Source organism: Aptenodytes forsteri, unplaced genomic scaffold (assembly GCF_000699145.1).
Source record: "Aptenodytes forsteri isolate BGI_AS27 unplaced genomic scaffold, ASM69914v1 Scaffold25, whole genome shotgun sequence".
NCBI classification, from domain to species: Eukaryota; Metazoa; Chordata; class Aves; order Sphenisciformes; family Spheniscidae; genus Aptenodytes; species Aptenodytes forsteri.
Genome location: NW_008796180.1, coordinates 284,061 through 301,651, shown reverse-complemented (window position 1 = coordinate 301,651; position 17,591 = coordinate 284,061). Strand labels below are relative to the sequence as shown.

The window sequence follows — 17,591 nt, the reverse complement described above, 5'->3', positions numbered from 1 at the left end:
CTGGAGGAGCAGGGAGGGGGCAGACGGGAACCGGCGAGTCTGCACACACACACCCCCCCGCCCCGGTTTTGTGCATTCAGCTCCACTTCAGGCTGTGTGACAGGACAGCTGGCTGCTTACCTCCACTGACAGGCGCTGGTACCCAGCCACACAGAACAGCCCGTAACAGGGACACGTCTCCTGCCAACCTCTCCAGATCCTTTGATATTTCCGACAGCGCAGTAAAGGGCTCTGACTCTCACGTTTTACCTTGCATCGCGCAGCTCCTCTAAGGCTGCCCTGCTTTGTTTCCATAGCTACACCCAATCGCATCTGGCTTCCTGTGAAATTGGATTTCAAAGCAAGACAAGCCTTCAAAGGAATTTGTCCATTTAACAGAATATCATTAGAAGAGAGCCTGTCTGCTCAACTTGGGACCTAAAATGATTAAGGTGGGGCTTTTATCATGTAGGGAGGCAGCTTTACATCTAGAGCCCATAAAGCTTGATGCTACATAACAATGATGCAGTGGAAGTTGCCAGTCACTGCCGGACTCCCCCATCTCCTTCCCAGCTGACCACTAAACTAAATTTGTAACCTATTCACACATTCAAAAATGAAAGCGGCAAGGAAAAAGGCAAGAAAAAAAAAGGTCATTTGCCTGGGAATCAGTCTGCCTGGCTCTATCTGCAGCTGCGTAAGGTTGAGCGGAAGGCTTGGCTTGGTGCTAAGGCTTCTGGTAATAGCACCTATGTCTCCGTGGCAGCTGAGGCTCTATGCCTCAGTATTCCTCAGTAAAATGAATTTAATAATAACAACAGCTGCTGCGTGGTCAACCTGGTCTTAACAAAACCTGCCTGTGGGGCCTGAGGGGAACATTCTAGGTGCTGGGTCCTGTCTCTGGCTGCCAGGACCATGGGATGGATGTGTGGTGTCCAGGAGCAGCCAGGGTACAACTGTGCCAGCCTCAGGACATGATGTTATTTTCAATGCTCTGTGATAACCTTAAGGTCTATAGCAAAAGGCCAAAAATCACAACTGCAATACATCTCAGAAGTTGAGCAGAAAAGATCCAGAGCTTTACTGATGCTGTAAATACTGCAACAGCAGGAAATTTGTTGGGTGAAATCCCCATATGCTCTCAAGCAGTGATCACACCCAAGGCAGCAAAGGAAGGCAAACCCCACACAAAACACCTGCAAAACAAGTCACTGCTAGTTTGTCACGAGGAAAAATTTCTTCCAGACCCTAAATATGATAAATCAGTTTAACTCTTGGGCAAGACTCACTGACTAGGGATCTTCTAGTTCACTCTTTACAACACTATGCTTTCAGACTATTATGTGAGCTACAGAAATGCAGAGAACGTGTGAGACGACCCTTTTCTTTGCAGTTGCATGAACATTTCTTCCTCTGAGATTTGCATTGATCAGGCTTTATTGATCTTTCTGGCATATCTGAAGGCAGTTTCTTCCGTCTAAGGGACCTAGTTCATTCCTTTATAAACTCATTTTTAAAGTTAGTCAGTCTCAGCAAGCAGCTGCTTTTTATTTGTAGTCTGTAATGAACTGACTAGGATTTCTACACAGAAGTGTTTAAATATTTATCCCTAAACACCTCTAGGTGAGAACACGTATACAGATCCATCTACCGTACACATCCACCTACACGCGCTACCATTTCTTGCATACGAGCAGAACCACTCAAATGTGTCAGGAGCCGCAGGCAGCTAACAGAGATTCATGTTTTACTCCCATAGGAGACTCTCAATTTTCTAAATCCTGACTCATGAAACTCTACCTGACTAGGAGATGTAAGGGGGAAGACTACTGCGATGTATATGCTTTCTTAGCAAGGCAATCTCCCCTGTGAGGCCCTCTGAACGGCAGCGACATTTCCTGCACTTTAGGACCTCTGCATCTGCTGAAGAGCAATTTCTTGTACACGTTGTCCTAAAATCAAGAATATCCTGCAGCGGTGTTGTCAATGTGGGCGAGCCCACGCAGCGGAGCACAAGGTAAACGGGGGAAGGACAGAAACTGAGTAAACTTACTCGGAGTAGGAAACCTGTAAGGTCTGTGATTGGTAATGTCAGACGTGAAGTCTGTCTCCAGGTTGTTCTGAAATGACATGTGCGTGCAGAGCACAGCCAAGGGACAGATCAGAAGTGGTGGTGTGTTTCTTTTCCCAGATCTGGAGAGCAATTGAGTCTCCCTAAGCAGGAGAGAAAACACACTGCTTTCTCTTCTTTGTGTCTAAACCCCAAATGGCAGCTGCCACTTCAGCATTACCATGCGGAGAGACTCTACACAGAAAACAGCGCGACGTTACTTCTCTGGTAAATCTAAATCAGCTGCATACACTAAACATGTTCATAGCCATGGTATCATCACTTCTCCTTTAAAGCCATCCCTTCTTGACAAGTGTTATTTATATGTGAGTTACCGAGGTGTTGTCCCCATGCATAAAAGTGCATATTTCAACCAAAAAGTTCCAAAAGAACTTTGCAGCTGCTTTGGGGGGTTTCCCCTTTCACTCCACTGTCTACAGCGGAGGCAACGCACTAGAATTGCAGGCACACACCCACACCCCAAAAACACAAAGCACTGTGCTTCCTCTGACACCTGTTCTTTATCTGATTTGTACCGATCAACTAAAAGCATAACAGAGTCTTTTTCCTGTGTTTCACCCACGTGTCTCAGAAAGTGGGTCACAAAGCATATTAGCAGCTGATAGCACATGGAGGAGCATCTCTCTCATATATTTCCACCTTTCCCATATCTGAGCCTTTGCCAGTGTAGCTCTTCTATCACATACGTGAGATAAGCCTGAAACACACAGATTGCCTTGACTGAACCAAGCAAGAAACTCGGAGCAAATCTGGAATCTGCTCCGGGTTCCCATTTTGGCCTGCCGCCAAACAACTAAACCTTTATTCCATCCAGGTGATGCATCCAGAGAGCTGTTAAGAATCTGCTTCTGCAATTATTTGGAAATATGCTCAGCCTCACAACATGGCATTGTCGCACCGAAGCCAGTGGGACTGTAGTGAAGTGTTTGTCTATCTCAGTCTTTGCAGGCTGGGAGCCCAATGCACACTTCTTTTTTTCTTTTCCCTTACAGATTTTGCTTTGCCAGCCTGTGATAACTACCGTGGCAGGCTGGCTTGCCCAGAGCAGGAGAACAGCAAAGCAGCAAGAGGAACAGTTTTAGGGGGCCTCCTTGGCGAGTTCAGAGTGGCCCTGCCTCGTCACGTTATGATACACCGTAGTACACAGCCCTGGCTCTCCACTGTCAGGAGCTGTGTTGTGCCCCCGCTGAAAGCAGCAAGCACTAACTTTCGTGAAGCTATGTCATTTTGCATTTGTGGCCAACACGGCTGGACTGCATCCTTTTTTGCCATCTCCCAACATTTGCTATGTTGGGAAAATGTAATTAAAGATCACATGCCAGGCATAAAATACCAGAAAAGTAAAAGTGGCAAGCATGTTCAGAATAACCTTTTCTGTGTGCTATAATAATAAGTATTTGTTTGATACCAGGATATTGCAAAGTAAGGGCTGGATCCTGTACACTTAACCTATGGGAAATCTTAAACTGGTCTTTGGAATCATTGATGAGCTTCAGATAAAGAAGACTGTCTTTGGATTTGTCAATATTGAGCCTAAAATTTGGGAATGCAAGAATGAAAAATAATAGTGGTATCCTCATAGTCAGCTTGTGCTAATTCATTTATATAGGACAGGAGCAGATGCAGGGCTGTGGGTTAATCTAGTGCAATGCCATTTTTGTTTTGTAGAGCGCAGTTTGCATTTATTGCCTCTCATAAAGCAAGTTAAAGTGCGCAATCCTGTTATTTCTCTGGGCAAGACATAGAAATATGAATGGCTATTACAATCTAGCCCCCTTCCTATGCAGGATGCAGGAAGAGGGGAAGTTTTATTGCAGAACAGCCAAGTACCATTCTCTTCCCCTGCGCATTAGAGGAGGGAGCCTGCCTTTGCCTGGAACAAATCCAATCCCCAACTCCTGTTGCGCTAGGAACAGGCAGAGGAGGTTAAAGCAATGGCCACGCAGCCTCGCAGAGCTCATGGCTCTGCTCTGGCAGCAGGTGCACTGAATTTTGTGGTAATGGAGGAGATGCACGCCTAAGTGCCACCTGATTAAAATGCTAATGCAGGAGCACAGGTTCAGCTCTGCTATTGCTGGTGGGGGGTCAGGCACTTTTGCAGCTTTGCTGGCTGGAGCTTTCTTTGGCTTTCAGGAGCGTGGAGGTGCTTGGCATCCCGGGGAGCTAGGCATCCTGGCTGCCTGCAAGGAGGTAGGTTGAGCTGGCTGGGGCTGTACTAGGAGGAGGCATCTGAGCGGAGCCCAGTGGTTCCTCCCACCTTTTTTGGGGTGTCCCCGCCCTCCCTGCTTCCTTTGGCCCTGCCCCTGAGGGACAGGAGCAGTAGCAGCAGGTTTGGCTCCTGTGGAAAGGAGGTGGCAGGTATCATGATCCCAGAGGAGATTCAGAGACTCTTGGAAGGTAACCACGAATTCCTCCTTGCTCCCCTTCTGCTTAATGGGGGAAATCTGCTGTGGTTGCAGGGGAAGAAGGTGAAAGGCTTTTTGCACCTCACTGTGCTGAGCCAGAGAGGGGAGTGGAAGGACTGTGGGAGCTACTTCTTCTCTAAGGCTGATGGTTTTGGGGTCCTCAGGTTGTGTATGCCTTCCCTGTCTCTAACCCCAGTGAGAGTGTAGGGGATGTGGCTGCCTGTCCTGGTGTTTTTGGGGCTGTCCTCCTGTTGCTCAGGAGCTGGCAGGTGGGCCCATGCCTGTGCTTAGGGGTGGGGAAGCTCTCTGGTGGTCCCAGACTCTGTGTAAGGTGAAGAGAGTGTATGCAAGATTGAGGGGTGTCTTCTGGCATGGTCAAAAAATGTCCCCACTGAGTGCTTTCCGTTAAGGTATTGAGTGCTCCGCTGGTGAGCATTGCTAGTGTGAGACAAGGGAGCGGGTACAAAGGGTAAGAGAAGCTTGTATGCTACAGTGAGCCCTCTCGGCAGGCTTTTGTTGTGGCTGCGATAGTGGTGTCTCCTGGCTTTAAATGTTGTGCAAGTGTTGTGTGTCGCACTGGGGATGCAGTGAGCAAGCTTGCTCGGTGGGGATGCACCCTCAACCCCATTGAAAATGGGGGTACAGCTGAGAGAGCAGTGCTGGCTTCAAGCCCCGCTTCTGCTTGATAACTTGAATGTGGCCTCCTGAGGTCTCAGCATCTGAGTGAATGAGCTGTGCTGAGAGCTGACAGCATTTACTTCTGCGTGTGTGTAAGATGGCAGGTGGGAGGCTTCTGAAGTTGTTTTTCCTGGATTTCTTCAGAGACTTGTGCTGTTACACCTCTACTTGTTGAAGTGGTGGGTCAGCCAAGCAGAAGCCATGCTAAACTCTTCTAGCAAAATACGCTTCACAAACAAGTTCTGTACGGACCTTTGCAACCATTGCTGACCCCACGGTGTGGTAAGCAAAGGCTTGGTGAGAGAAGTGCGTGCACAGGTGACCACATTATAACCTCCCCGTAAATAAAACTTCAGCAGCAGCATTGCAGGCTGGAGCAACGGTGTTAGCTCCCAGCTGAACAAGACGTGCACGTGTTACCGACACATCCTGCTATCGCAGATGTGGGTGGCTGGTGGGGAAGGAGTCGTTAGCATCTTGCTGCTCGGAGCGGTTGTATTCGGGGCTGGCTCAGCAGCATTGCAGGGGAGAGCAACGGTGTTAGCTCCCAGCTGAACAAGACGTGCACGTGTTACCGACACATCCTGCTAGCAGATGTGGGCGGCTGGTGGGGAAGGAGTCGTTAGCATCTTGCTGCTCGGAATTCGGGGCTGGCCTCGGCTGCCTCAAGGCTTTGTGACCGTTCGTTTCCTGTTGCGATGGCTCCTGGCAGCACGGAGCGCTTGCCCCTTCCCCTCCGAGACGCGGGATAACTTCCAGTCCTGGGATCTGTCAGTCTGAGAGAGAGAGCGTGCAGCCTCCAAGCCCATCAAAGCTCTCTTCCAAATGCTTTGTGTCTTCCCCCAGATGTAGGTGTAAATTTTCTTCTCTGTTTTTTAATCATGGGGGCTTCAGTGAAGTTCACCCTTTCACATTTTTGATGTGCACACTTTATTGTTCAGTGCTGACACTTTTGTAAACAACTCATTTCTGCACCTGCCACCTTCCTTTAACTTAGATTATTTTCTTGTTAGCTGACTGTTTTTAATTGAAGGCTTCAGATCTCCTTCTAAAGCACTGCCTTTGTTTGCTGACAAGTATAGCAGGCTATGAATGGAGATTAATTGCATGTCACATACCTCTGTATCAAACTTGCTGTGTCTTAACAATCTAGACGGTCTTGAGGCCTTCCAGTGGCTGAGGAGGTTTCTAGCTGCACAGGCTGGAAATGAAGGCGCTTAAGCTATTACAGCGTTTGCAAACTTTTTTGCAAGAAAATTACCATAAGAATTCCTGCATTTAAAATAAAAATTGCAAATAGAGGAGGAAACCTGTACTGATGTACGGGCAATAACGTCTGCTTCCTTATATTAAAGTTTGGTCCGTAGTGCAGGACTGTTTACACGATGCACAAAAACAGGTAGTCAGTGGCTTGCTAGTAACAGTTGGGTTGTTACCACGCAAGACCTCTCTGAGGTTGTGGTGGTTGAAAGCCAACACAATACGGCTATTCTGTCTACGTTGCAATCCTGCAATGCTTGTGAATGCTTGTTATTATCTGTTTATGAGTAGGTGTGGTTGCAACAATTATTACTTTAAGTTCCACCTTGCAAATAAGCAATCCAAGTTCTCATTAACACTATGTTGGCAGTTAATTGCCCAGGGTTTCACTTTTTGCTCAGTCAGGTCCTTTTTAAAGCTGCTTTTGCTTAAGGGTAGTTCATATTTGTTTAGCACAAATTTCTTCTGAAGGCTGAAACAGTGGTTCTAAAAAATGTGATATATCTCTGACAAACCCACGGCTTCTGTTTTCGTTTGTAGAGGCAAAGGCAGTCTGGCAGTCTGATTATCTTCCCTTTGCCTGCCTTGCTTGAGCCTCTTCATTTCAGATGGTAGGTCTGGAAAGCCATTTTCTCGCTGGAGTTTGGGCAACAGGAGGGACAGAGCAGGTGCTGCACTGGGAGACTGACTGCACCTGCACAGCCTAACAAAGCTGGTAGCTGCTAATTGCAAGGCACATGGCCTCAATGCTGTTTTAAAAATAAACAATAAAATGCTCTGTTTTGTGAGGGCTAATAAGCCGCAGTCAGCATTGACGTAGCGTCATGAGTAGCTCTGGAATTTAAGTGTCGGGGAATTTGGGGCTGAGACGTGGAAGCTGTTCTCGGTTCCCCCGTTGTCCACGGCGTAGGGGAGAGTGTCCCATTCAGTCCATTGCAGGAGGATGGATGAAGATTGCTTCAGGTCTCAAGGTTTTCTCTGACTCAGCCCCACAAATGCAGGAAGGCTCCTCTGAAAAATGTTGTTTCACAATTAACCATCCTTTCTTGAGCTTGCAGAGAAGTCAAGAAACACTGTGTGCGATAGTTCACAGCTTTTATTTTGACAAGTGGGACAGGGGACGATCCAACTAGCCTTCCAAATCCCTGGCTGTCTTGGGGCACATCTTGGAAATATTAATGCAGTCTCATGGAAGCTCAAGGTATCTGCACTCTCTGTGTTGATAGGTGTCCCAAACACTTTTAAAACTATTTTTTCTCAGCCAGCTGGGGGTGATAAACTGCAGGAGGGATTGTGTGAACCATCAAAGAAGTGTTGGAGCAGCCTGGTTGGCTCAGCGTTATTTTGCATGGCCAGAACGTTGTGTTTCTGTGGGACTAGTTCCTCTGTGCATGGAGCGTAGGATTTCTGTTGGCAGCCTTCTGATGGCAGAGGAGTAGAAAAGAGCAAAAAAAAAAAGTAGTGAATGTGTGTATGTGCATGGAGAGAATACACATGGCATCTTAATACCTTTCAGCTCTGCTCATTGAGGGCTGATTAACTCCTAGAATTCAGTGCTGGCATTAAAAGGTTATTTACTACCTGGACTTCAGTGGTTGTGACATAATTCTTACGTCGTGAGCATCTTGCTGCTCGGAGCGGTTGTATTCGGGGCTGGCTTCGGCTGCCTCAAGGCTTTGTGACCGTTCGTTTCCTGTTGCGATGGCTCCTGGCAGCACGGAGCGCTTGCCCCTTCCCCTCCGAGACGCGGGATAACTTCCAGTCCTGGGATCTGTCAGTCTGAGAGAGAGAGCGTGCAGCCTCCAAGCCCATCAAAGCTCTCTTCCAAATGCTTTGTGTCTTCCCCCAGATGTAGGTGTAAATTTTCTTCTCTGTTTTTTAATCATGGGGGCTTCAGTGAAGTTCACCCTTTCACATTTTTGATGTGCACACTTTATTGTTCAGTGCTGACACTTTTGTAAACAACTCATTTCTGCACCTGCCACCTTCCTTTAACTTAGATTATTTTCTTGTTAGCTGACTGTTTTTAATTGAAGGCTTCAGATCTCCTTCTAAAGCACTGCCTTTGTTTGCTGACAAGTATAGCAGGCTATGAATGGAGATTAATTGCATGTCACATACCTCTGTATCAAACTTGCTGTGTCTTAACAATCTAGACGGTCTTGAGGCCTTCCAGTGGCTGAGGAGGTTTCTAGCTGCACAGGCTGGAAATGAAGGCGCTTAAGCTATTACAGCGTTTGCAAACTTTTTTGCAAGAAAATTACCATAAGAATTCCTGCATTTAAAATAAAAATTGCAAATAGAGGAGGAAACCTGTACTGATGTACGGGCAATAACGTCTGCTTCCTTGTATTAAAGTTTGGTCTGTAGTGCAGGACTGTTTACACGATGCACAAAAACAGGTAGTCAGTGGCTTGCTAGTAACAGTTGGGTTGTTACCACGCAAGACCTCTCTGAGGTTGTGGTGGTTGAAAGCCAACACAATACGGCTATTCTGTCTACGTTGCAATCCTGCAATGCTTGTGAATGCTTGTTATTATCTGTTTATGAGTAGGTGTGGTTGCAACAATTATTACTTTAAGTTCCACCTTGCAAATAAGCAATCCAAGTTCTCATTAACACTATGTTGGCAGTTAATTGCCAGGGTTTCACTTTTTGGCTCAGTCAGGTCCTTTTTAAAGCTGCTTTTGCTTAAGGGTAGTTCATATTTGTTTAGCACAAATTTCTTCTGAAGGCTGAAACAGTGGTTCTAAAAAATGTGATATATCTCTGACAAACCCACGGCTTCTGTTTTCGTTTGTAGAGGCAAAGGCAGTCTGGCAGTCTGATTATCTTCCCTTTGCCTGCCTTGCTTGAGCCTCTTCATTTCAGATGGTAGGTCTGGAAAGCCATTTTCTCGCTGGAGTTTGGGCAACAGGAGGGACAGAGCAGGTGCTGCACTGGGAGACTGACTGCACCTGCACAGCCTAACAAAGCTGGTAGCTGCTAATTGCAAGGCACATGGCCTCAATGCTGTTTTAAAAATAAACAATAAAATGCTCTGTTTTGTGAGGGCTAATAAGCCGCAGTCAGCATTGACGTAGCGTCATGAGTAGCTCTGGAATTTAAGTATCGGGGAATTTGGGGCTGAGACGTGGAAGCTGTTCTCGGTTCCCCCGTTGTCCACGGCGTAGGGGAGAGTGTCCCATTCAGTCCATTGCAGGAGGATGGATGAAGATTGCTTCAGGTCTCAAGGTTTTCTCTGACTCAGCCCCACAAATGCAGGAAGGCTCCTCTGAAAAATGTTGTTTCACAATTAACCATCCTTTCTTGAGCTTGCAGAGAAGTCAAGAAACACTGTGTGCGATAGTTCACAGCTTTTATTTTGACAAGTGGGACAGGGGACGATCCAACTAGCCTTCCAAATCCCTGGCTGTCTTGGGGCACATCTTGGAAATATTAATGCAGTCTCATGGAAGCTCAAGGTATCTGCACTCTCTGTGTTGATAGGTGTCCCAAACACTTTTAAAACTATTTTTTCTCAGCCAGCTGGGGGTGATAAACTGCAGGAGGGATTGTGTGAACCATCAAAGAAGTGTTGGAGCAGCCTGGTTGGCTCAGCGTTATTTTGCATGGCCAGAACGTTGTGTTTCTGTGGGACTAGTTCCTCTGTGCATGGAGCGTAGGATTTCTGTTGGCAGCCTTCTGATGGCAGAGGAGTAGAAAAGAGCAAAAAAAAAAAGTAGTGAATGTGTGTATGTGCATGGAGAGAATACACATGGCATCTTAATACCTTTCAGCTCTGCTCATTGAGGGCTGATTAACTCCTAGAATTCAGTGCTGGCATTAAAAGGTTATTTACTACCTGGACTTCAGTGGTTGTGACATAATTCTTACGATGCTGTGCATCTCCTGCAGGATTAAAGTGGATAACTGCAATTGCTTCTAGAAACTCCCCTGAAACACTTGATGAAATCTCAACTATTTTTTTTCCACTCTTACCTTTTTAGCTGCAGGAAATGAAAAGGAGAGTCCTGTAAACTTTCAGAGTGGATTGCAGAGAGCAATCTATAAACATCAAGAATATAATGTTACCGACAAGCAGTAAAACTAACATTAGGGTGATTTACTCTAGAGCTGCTTACATATTGCTCTTCCTGATCCACTTTGAGAGTTTATGGTTAGGCTTTCTTTTTCATTTCCTGGTGCTATAAACATAGTGGCTGGCTCTGAAAGGGCCTCTGCCTGGTTTGCAGAAGTGACCCTGGTTCTACTATAACTTATCCAGCAGCTGATCTGTGCTGACATCCCAGTACGTAAATACTGTATTAGAGCTAATCGCATACTCATGGAGCTAATCTGCGCTTAAAAATGACAGAGGGATGCAGCTGATATTTGCACAACTTCTGGGAGCAGTTTGTTTTTCTTGCTTGTTCTCTTTCACTGTGGAAATACAGCCTGTACGTAGCTTCTCTTGCTGACCCATTTCTACTGTGCTGTTTTTATGCGGGTTTGTATATAATAAATTGTCCCCTTAGCCTCATCTGTTCTTAAGCAGTAAGCTCCTCAGAGCAAGATATATCCTTTGTGCTTAGATGTATGTACTTGGGTACTGTCTCTGTAGTTCGTAAGTGGTGTAAGCCTCAGCATTGTTAGGCTTGTCATAAGCTGGTACTGTATCTTAGATGTACAGTTAAAACTGCGGAGAGGTGTACTGAAAATGAAACAGCCTAAGGATTACAGGATTGGCCTGGGATTTAAAAAGCTTCACTCAGCTGCTCTGGCAAAGTCTTTGTGTTATCCCAGGCAGGCCGCCTAGGGCTAAATTACTAGCAGTGAACTTGATATTAATAGACATTTTGGCCTGACACCTCTGCGCTCCTGGAGCTCCCAAAACCGCTGCTGGGTGTAGGTGTGGGTTTGAGAGCGATGCTGTGAATTAAGCCTTGCTGCCCATCTGCTGAGATGCGTCACTGTGCGTCCCCACACCAGAGGGGTTGTGCTAGGATGCTTTGATACCCCGGTGCTGTATTCAGGCTTTAAGCTCTGTTTCTCAGCTATGAAGTGGTGGCTGCAGTGCGGGGCTGCAGGTATGAGGCACAGCTGGCTCGGACCTGGTTCTTGTGGGTCAGGAGCCTTCCTGGTAGGAGGAAAGGCAGGGAGACAGAGGAATGAGCTAGTGAGGACCTGGAGGAGTCTGCGTTTGGCCGAAATGTGCTTATTGGTGAGTGCTCCCATGGAAACTGGTGCTTTCAGCTGAATAAATCCAGAAAGGAGAACCGGACTGTTACGGAGACAAGCGTTATGATCTGGATTCACGCCTCCTTCCCAGGCTGCTGTGGTCAGAGTTGGGTCTCCCTGGTCCTGCCCCTCTGTCACTCTGAAGAGGAGGTGGGAAGAGGGCCCTGTTCGTGGGGGATGCCCAAGTGTCAGCCTTGTTCCCGTCCATTTCCTCCCTTGTGCTCTTCACTTTAAAGAGCTCCTTCCCTCCCACCCCAAGCCTTTCTTGAGTGTCATGAGCAGGCGACAAAAAGAAACGAGGGCTCATGATTTTAACAGAAAAAGGTATTAATTTCTCTTGTGGCATTTTGATCTTGAGATGTGCTTGCAGGTGGAGGAGCTGTTTTTAAGGAGCTGTGCAGATTCCTGGGGTGTGCTAAACAGTGTTGGCTGTTGTGCCAGCAGCTGAAGCATAAGGAGCTGAAAGTCTTGCAAGCAGGATATTAAACTGACATTAGTGTCACAGTATGGGGCGTGAGTTAAAGGTTGGAGAGGCCTGTGGATGTACAACACTATAGCTTTGAAGCCAATCTTTTCTCTGCTGGGGGAACTAGCAGTAATGCCGCTGAAGTATAAGGATGATGCTCTCCTATACAGACAGGTGTGATTGGAATGGCTCTGTTTTCTGTGAGATTTTTTTTTGAGGATTCTGGAAAGCATAAATATTATGCTCTCCTATACAGACAGGTGTGATTGGAATGGCTCTGTTTTTCTGTGAGATTTTTTTTTGAGGTTTCTGTAAAGAACATAAATATTTATGCGAATAGAAGACACTTAATCCTTTTATCTTCCAGTTCAGGTTAAATTTCTCTGTATAGATGTGGTTTCCAGGTGAGAGAATACCATATTTACTTTTGTCTAGCTGTCTCTGTTGAGCAAGCGCGGGGTGTAGGATTTCAGTGATAACCTTGTGGGAGAACCCATGTTGTGATACTAGTGCACGACCAACCTGTTGTTCAGTGCTTGCCCTTTACGAAGATCATCCTTGTGAAAGCCACAGGTTAGGGTTTCCTTGAAGTGTCTTGCACTGGTGTTTTAAAAGTGCTTTGGATCCTCCTCTGAATGGGTTAGTCACTTCTTCTGTGTCCTTCCTTAATGCCAAAAGCCTTTCGCAACAGCAGATTTTTAGGGTTTGGAGCAGCAAAGAGGCAGGTGGAGTTGCACTTTAGTCCAATAGACTTATCCATGTTTCACCTTCCTCTTCCTTTTTTCTGCTTGGTGGTTTGTTTGCGGTTGCTTATTTGCCTTACACCTGTGCAACTAGAGAGAAGCTCTGTAATCGCATGCAATATTTAGATCTTCTATCCGCAATCAGTTCAATGTCTTAACTTCTCCAAATGAAGTCTTCAGACTGACTTGTGTCTCTAGATCAGACTGCTTGGTACGGTGCTTTGAGGGCTTCCCAGTGCACAGCCAGATCCAGGTTTCTTAGCCAAGAACAGGTTAGTTTTAACCTGTAATTCTCTCTTTCCCAGATGCTGAAGGCTACCTGGCGGATGGACTGCAGAATGAAAACCTGAGTGCTAAAGCAAGGGAGCAGAGGGATGCAATTCTCTTTGGCTTCCAGCAAGTCAAAGCCAGGTTTGTGTTGTCTGCGTTACTTTGTAGTGAAAGTGCTTCAGACTAGTGTCATGCCTTGGGGTACCGCATGCTGTATTCGACGAGCTGGACCGTGCTTTGAAAGTTAATGGACATTCAGGCTTGGTATAATGTGAGAGTGCACCACACTGGTTTGTACACTCTCCTATTTAACCAGTTATATGGTTGCCTGCAAAGTTGTCATTATTTGTGTTTGGAATTTGTGTTTCAAGGTAAAAAAAACATGCCTTGGGCTGTGTCTGTACAGCTCTTTGCGTATGGGTCTGTGATCCCGTCCTGTTCTTCCTTCTCCCTTGTGCTAGAGAGGATTTAGTGGAAAAAATCCATCACTTTGATACTTAGGCGTGTGGGTAAATCCATACAGTGAGCAAAGATTCATGCTGCTGGCTTGCTGCTGGCAGTATCTATTTCACGAGCGGCTCCTGAACTCCAGTGTGCACTGCCTGGGCTTTGATACAGTAAAAAGCAATGAAGCGGACTTCTTGAGTTAAGACTTGGGTCCGAACTGGATTCCAAAATCTCATGTCCTCGGGACTGTTCAAGTCCTGCGTGAGAACATGAACTGCATCATTTGGATAAGCGAGTGAAGCAAACAAAGTTTGTTCTGTTGTGCTAGGGGAAAATCAAGGAACATAAGCCTCTAGCAGCCTGTGTTCTGTTTGGAAAAAAAACTTTCAGCCTCAGCCACGTTATATTTTTGGCTAGAAATGTGATCCAGACCTTGCTGTTAATACTAATTTTATTAATAAAACAGCAAAAAAATTTGCTGTTTTGCTCTAGTTATAAGATACAAGTTGTGTCACTTGAAGTTAAGACCCGACAATGAAACTCAAGGCGGCTGACTGATCTAAGCATCCAGTTTAAATAAAACTGCTGTCGAGTCCCTGAGAAGTGGAAGAATTTTATCCTTCGGAAGGGCACAGCCAGACTCTATTCCCTGCAGTCCCACTGAAGAACTTTGCAAGATGCCCTGCTGTATCTTAATCGATCTTTCCTGCTGGCTAATTAAGCATCAGTTTTACTTGGCAACACGGGACTGTGTAATTATCAGCCTGGGTTGCCCTGAATAATTGAAACAAGCTGAACGCAGAAGATGGAAGCCTATGGAAAATGGGGCCGTATCATATCTAATGGAAGAATGGTGTGTGTGTGTGCGTGTAGCAGTGTCCCGTAATATTGCAGAAGGGCTTGATTGCGTGTTTATAACAGATTGGTGTGGTTTCTCTGAAAAATTCCCACTCATTCGCAGGTATTGATCTTGAATGGAAAGAGTTAAGTAAGCAGAATTCTGAACCTAAAGTATTCAGACATCAAGTCAAGCTTTTTTTCCAACTGTCCTGAGCGCATGCAACTTTAAAAGTGACAACTCCTTATCTTCATATAATGCAACTCTAGGTCTGTTTTTAATGAATTGGAAATAGCATGGAACTTGATAAATGTGTGAGGCACTTGGCAAACTTGGAAATACTGGATTGTTCTTGCTTCCTGAAGTAAGTGGTCTATCTTTGTGTGCCGTTAGAGCTGTGAATGGTGCTTGAGCAGCAGGGGAAGATGCTGCTATGACCGTCGTCCCATGGACCTCTGGCTTCCCAGAGGTTGTGTGTGGTTTTGGTGACTTGCTCAAGAAGGAGCAGCCTTTAGGGTCCTGGGGAAAACACAGATGCTGTGATGCAGAACTCGGCCTTGGCTCTTAGCTATTTCTCAGCCTAAGAATACAATCTGGGATAAAGCTTTTAGAACAAAGTCATCTCAAAAAAGCAGGAGATTTGGTAAAGCAACCCTTTGCATCAGGAGGAGAGGTGATATGCAAATTCCTCCTGGATGCTCAGGTTCAGATGTGGGCCTCAGTCCTGTTGCTTATTGAAATAAATTGCAGGTACTTCTGGAGGGGAAAGTGAGACCCTTGAGCAAAGACTACAGGGCACTGCTGATTTCCTACTTGTGTTTTATTGCTCGGTGGCATTTGGAAAGGGTGAGAGGAACAGAGCATACAGATGTCCTTGTTCTGACCTGAGCCATTAACGCAATGATTTGTGGTGGGAGATTACTGTAACGATGACTGTATCTTTTTATTTGAAAGGATCTAAGCAGGTCTTGCTCTTGGGGACGAGGCGCGGGTTTGTCTCTTCGGGGAGCTTCCTGTGGCTTTTGCGGCGGGTGTTCAGGAAATCATCAGCTTTCGTCTTCAGGAAGCGCCTGCCTCCCCCGAGCAGCCCCGCTCTCTGCGTTTCACCTCTGCAGGGTGAAACACAACACGGCGCGTAGGGTTTCATTATTTGGGTTCATAATGGACATAAGTAAACTGCTCAACTACTGGGGAGAGACACATGTGTCTCTGGAAGGGAAGAGCTTCATCTAGTGTGATTATCCTGAGCCAGTCTCAATAACTGTTCCTGTAACTTGGCCGTCAGGTCTTTATATCGCTGCTCTCCCCATGGCCTCATAACATTCCCTCGCCAGGAGGTTCACTGATGACTATAATGTGAACAAGTGGTTGGGCTTTATGTCTCCATGTGCTACCTGTGAGGATATATTGTTCCTGTCTTGCCGCAAGAAGTGCGGTAGGTAGGGAGTGGATTGTGTTTGCAGGTTATAATTTTTTTCCAAGGCAGCCTGGGGTATTTTTGCTCGAGGAGCCGTGTCGGAGGCGTTGCAGGCGGTGGCTGTGGGGAGGCTGTCACCATACGGCTGAGTTATGAGTCCCTGTACCGTTTTACTTTCAGAATTCATTTGGTTATTTAAAGTGCACTGTTGTGTTGAAACAGTTCTCTCCTTTCTTTTTTTTCTTTCTCCCTACTAGCTCAAATCCTATTCCACTTTCTAATGTCTTATATGTAAATCCTGGCCTGGCAATTTTTTTCCTAATAATCTCTTTGGTTTTGTTGCTAATCTCTTTTTTTTTTTTTAATTGCTTTCCTTGATAGCTTTGCATGGCATCCAGGAAAACAAGCCACAGAACACAACTGGTGGCTTGGTCCCCAGGAATTATCTGTATGAGGGATGAGGATCTCACAGCACAGTAACATGTACAGTTACCTGTGTCCTGACCGTAGGCTGGGGACTCTGCTCTAGTCCTGAACAGAAAAACAAAGTGTTTGTAATGGATAAAAACTGCTTGAAAAGCAGCTTTGGTTTGGGGGAGGGTAGGTGGAGGATGTGGTGCTGGGACAGAGTTTTGCTTGTCTTCCAGAAGCCCCAAAGGTTGTGAGTGGCTTCTGTTTTAGGTCCGTTGGTGCCGAGGGTTTGTTTCAAGTTGTTCCTTGGGGACGTCGCTGCTGTTTCTTGTGTCCTAACAAAGCCGGCTGCAGAGCTAGGAGCAGATGTCCGACACCTGGGATGAATCGGATACATGACTCCGCTCAGGAACACAAGCCCATTCTTGTCCTTTGGCAAGAGCAGTAACAAAAAAAAAAGTCTTCTTGCTGTTAAATGACCTCACCTCAGCATTTCGACATTTCTAGAGCGGTTACAATGGCAGGGGGTGAGATGGGGAGAATGGGATTTATTTAAAAATATGGAGATAAATAGTTCCTCCATCTCCTTGGAGTCAGCTAGTCATTTAAACTCCCGGTAGGAAGGCAAGTTTGCATTGATGGAAACAAATTCTTAGTATTTTTGTTTTTCCCCTGAGGTGAAATGTAATAGTGCTAAAAGGAGGGCAAGGCAGACCTGTTGTATATCAAAGCAGAAATGAAGAGAAAGGGGCTTAATTAACGTTGAGTTTCTTGCATACACCCACTAGGAAATCCAAAATAGACACTGAAACTCTACCTTTAATTTGCTCCGCTGTGACTAAAACACTGATGTCAACCTGAGGCCCAATCCTGCTACTCATAACTAATACACAGGACCATTTTTTGACATTCCTACCAGCAGCAGGAGCTCCAGCGTAGACCAGGCTCTTCACTTCTCGATAACAAGCCCCAAAACCTCATTTTACTGCCTCATTGTCTAATCTTCCTTAAAGTTTATGGCAATATTCCCAACGCTGCTACTGTGCTATCAGCGAGGAAAAGTCTGCACGTGGTCTTTTAACTCGGCAAGAAAACTTCTCGCATGAGAGGCATCTCCAGGTGATGTCCTGGCCTGCTAAAGAGAGCCTGCAGAAGCCAAGGTCTTTCCTGGACCCCCCCCCAGTCACCGTAGTGCTGCGCTGGTATTTGTGTGCGGTGTCACAAATGCAAGAGTGCTGTGGCTGGCAGCACGTTTGGCTTCCCAGCCTGGGCAGCAGACGTGTGCTCCCTGCCTGGCTGAGTGATTTAGGTCTCTAATGTAAGTCT

The 17,591-nt window shown here is 46.1% G+C and overlaps 1 protein-coding gene across 1 annotated transcript in view; it reads left to right on the top strand.

Moving 5' to 3' along the window:
* The first annotated feature begins 4,467 nt into the window (after positions 1 to 4,467).
* The window catches only part of SKAP1 (src kinase associated phosphoprotein 1), a 158,994-nt gene continuing 145,870 nt past the window's right edge, over positions 4,468 to 17,591 (top strand). Inside the window, exons 1-2 of the mRNA XM_009287784.2 lie at positions 4,468 to 4,507; positions 13,188 to 13,293. Of these exons, the coding sequence (XP_009286059.1) occupies positions 4,474 to 4,507; positions 13,188 to 13,293 (140 nt within the window). The 5' untranslated portion in view covers positions 4,468 to 4,473. The remainder of the gene's footprint in view (positions 4,508 to 13,187; positions 13,294 to 17,591) is intronic.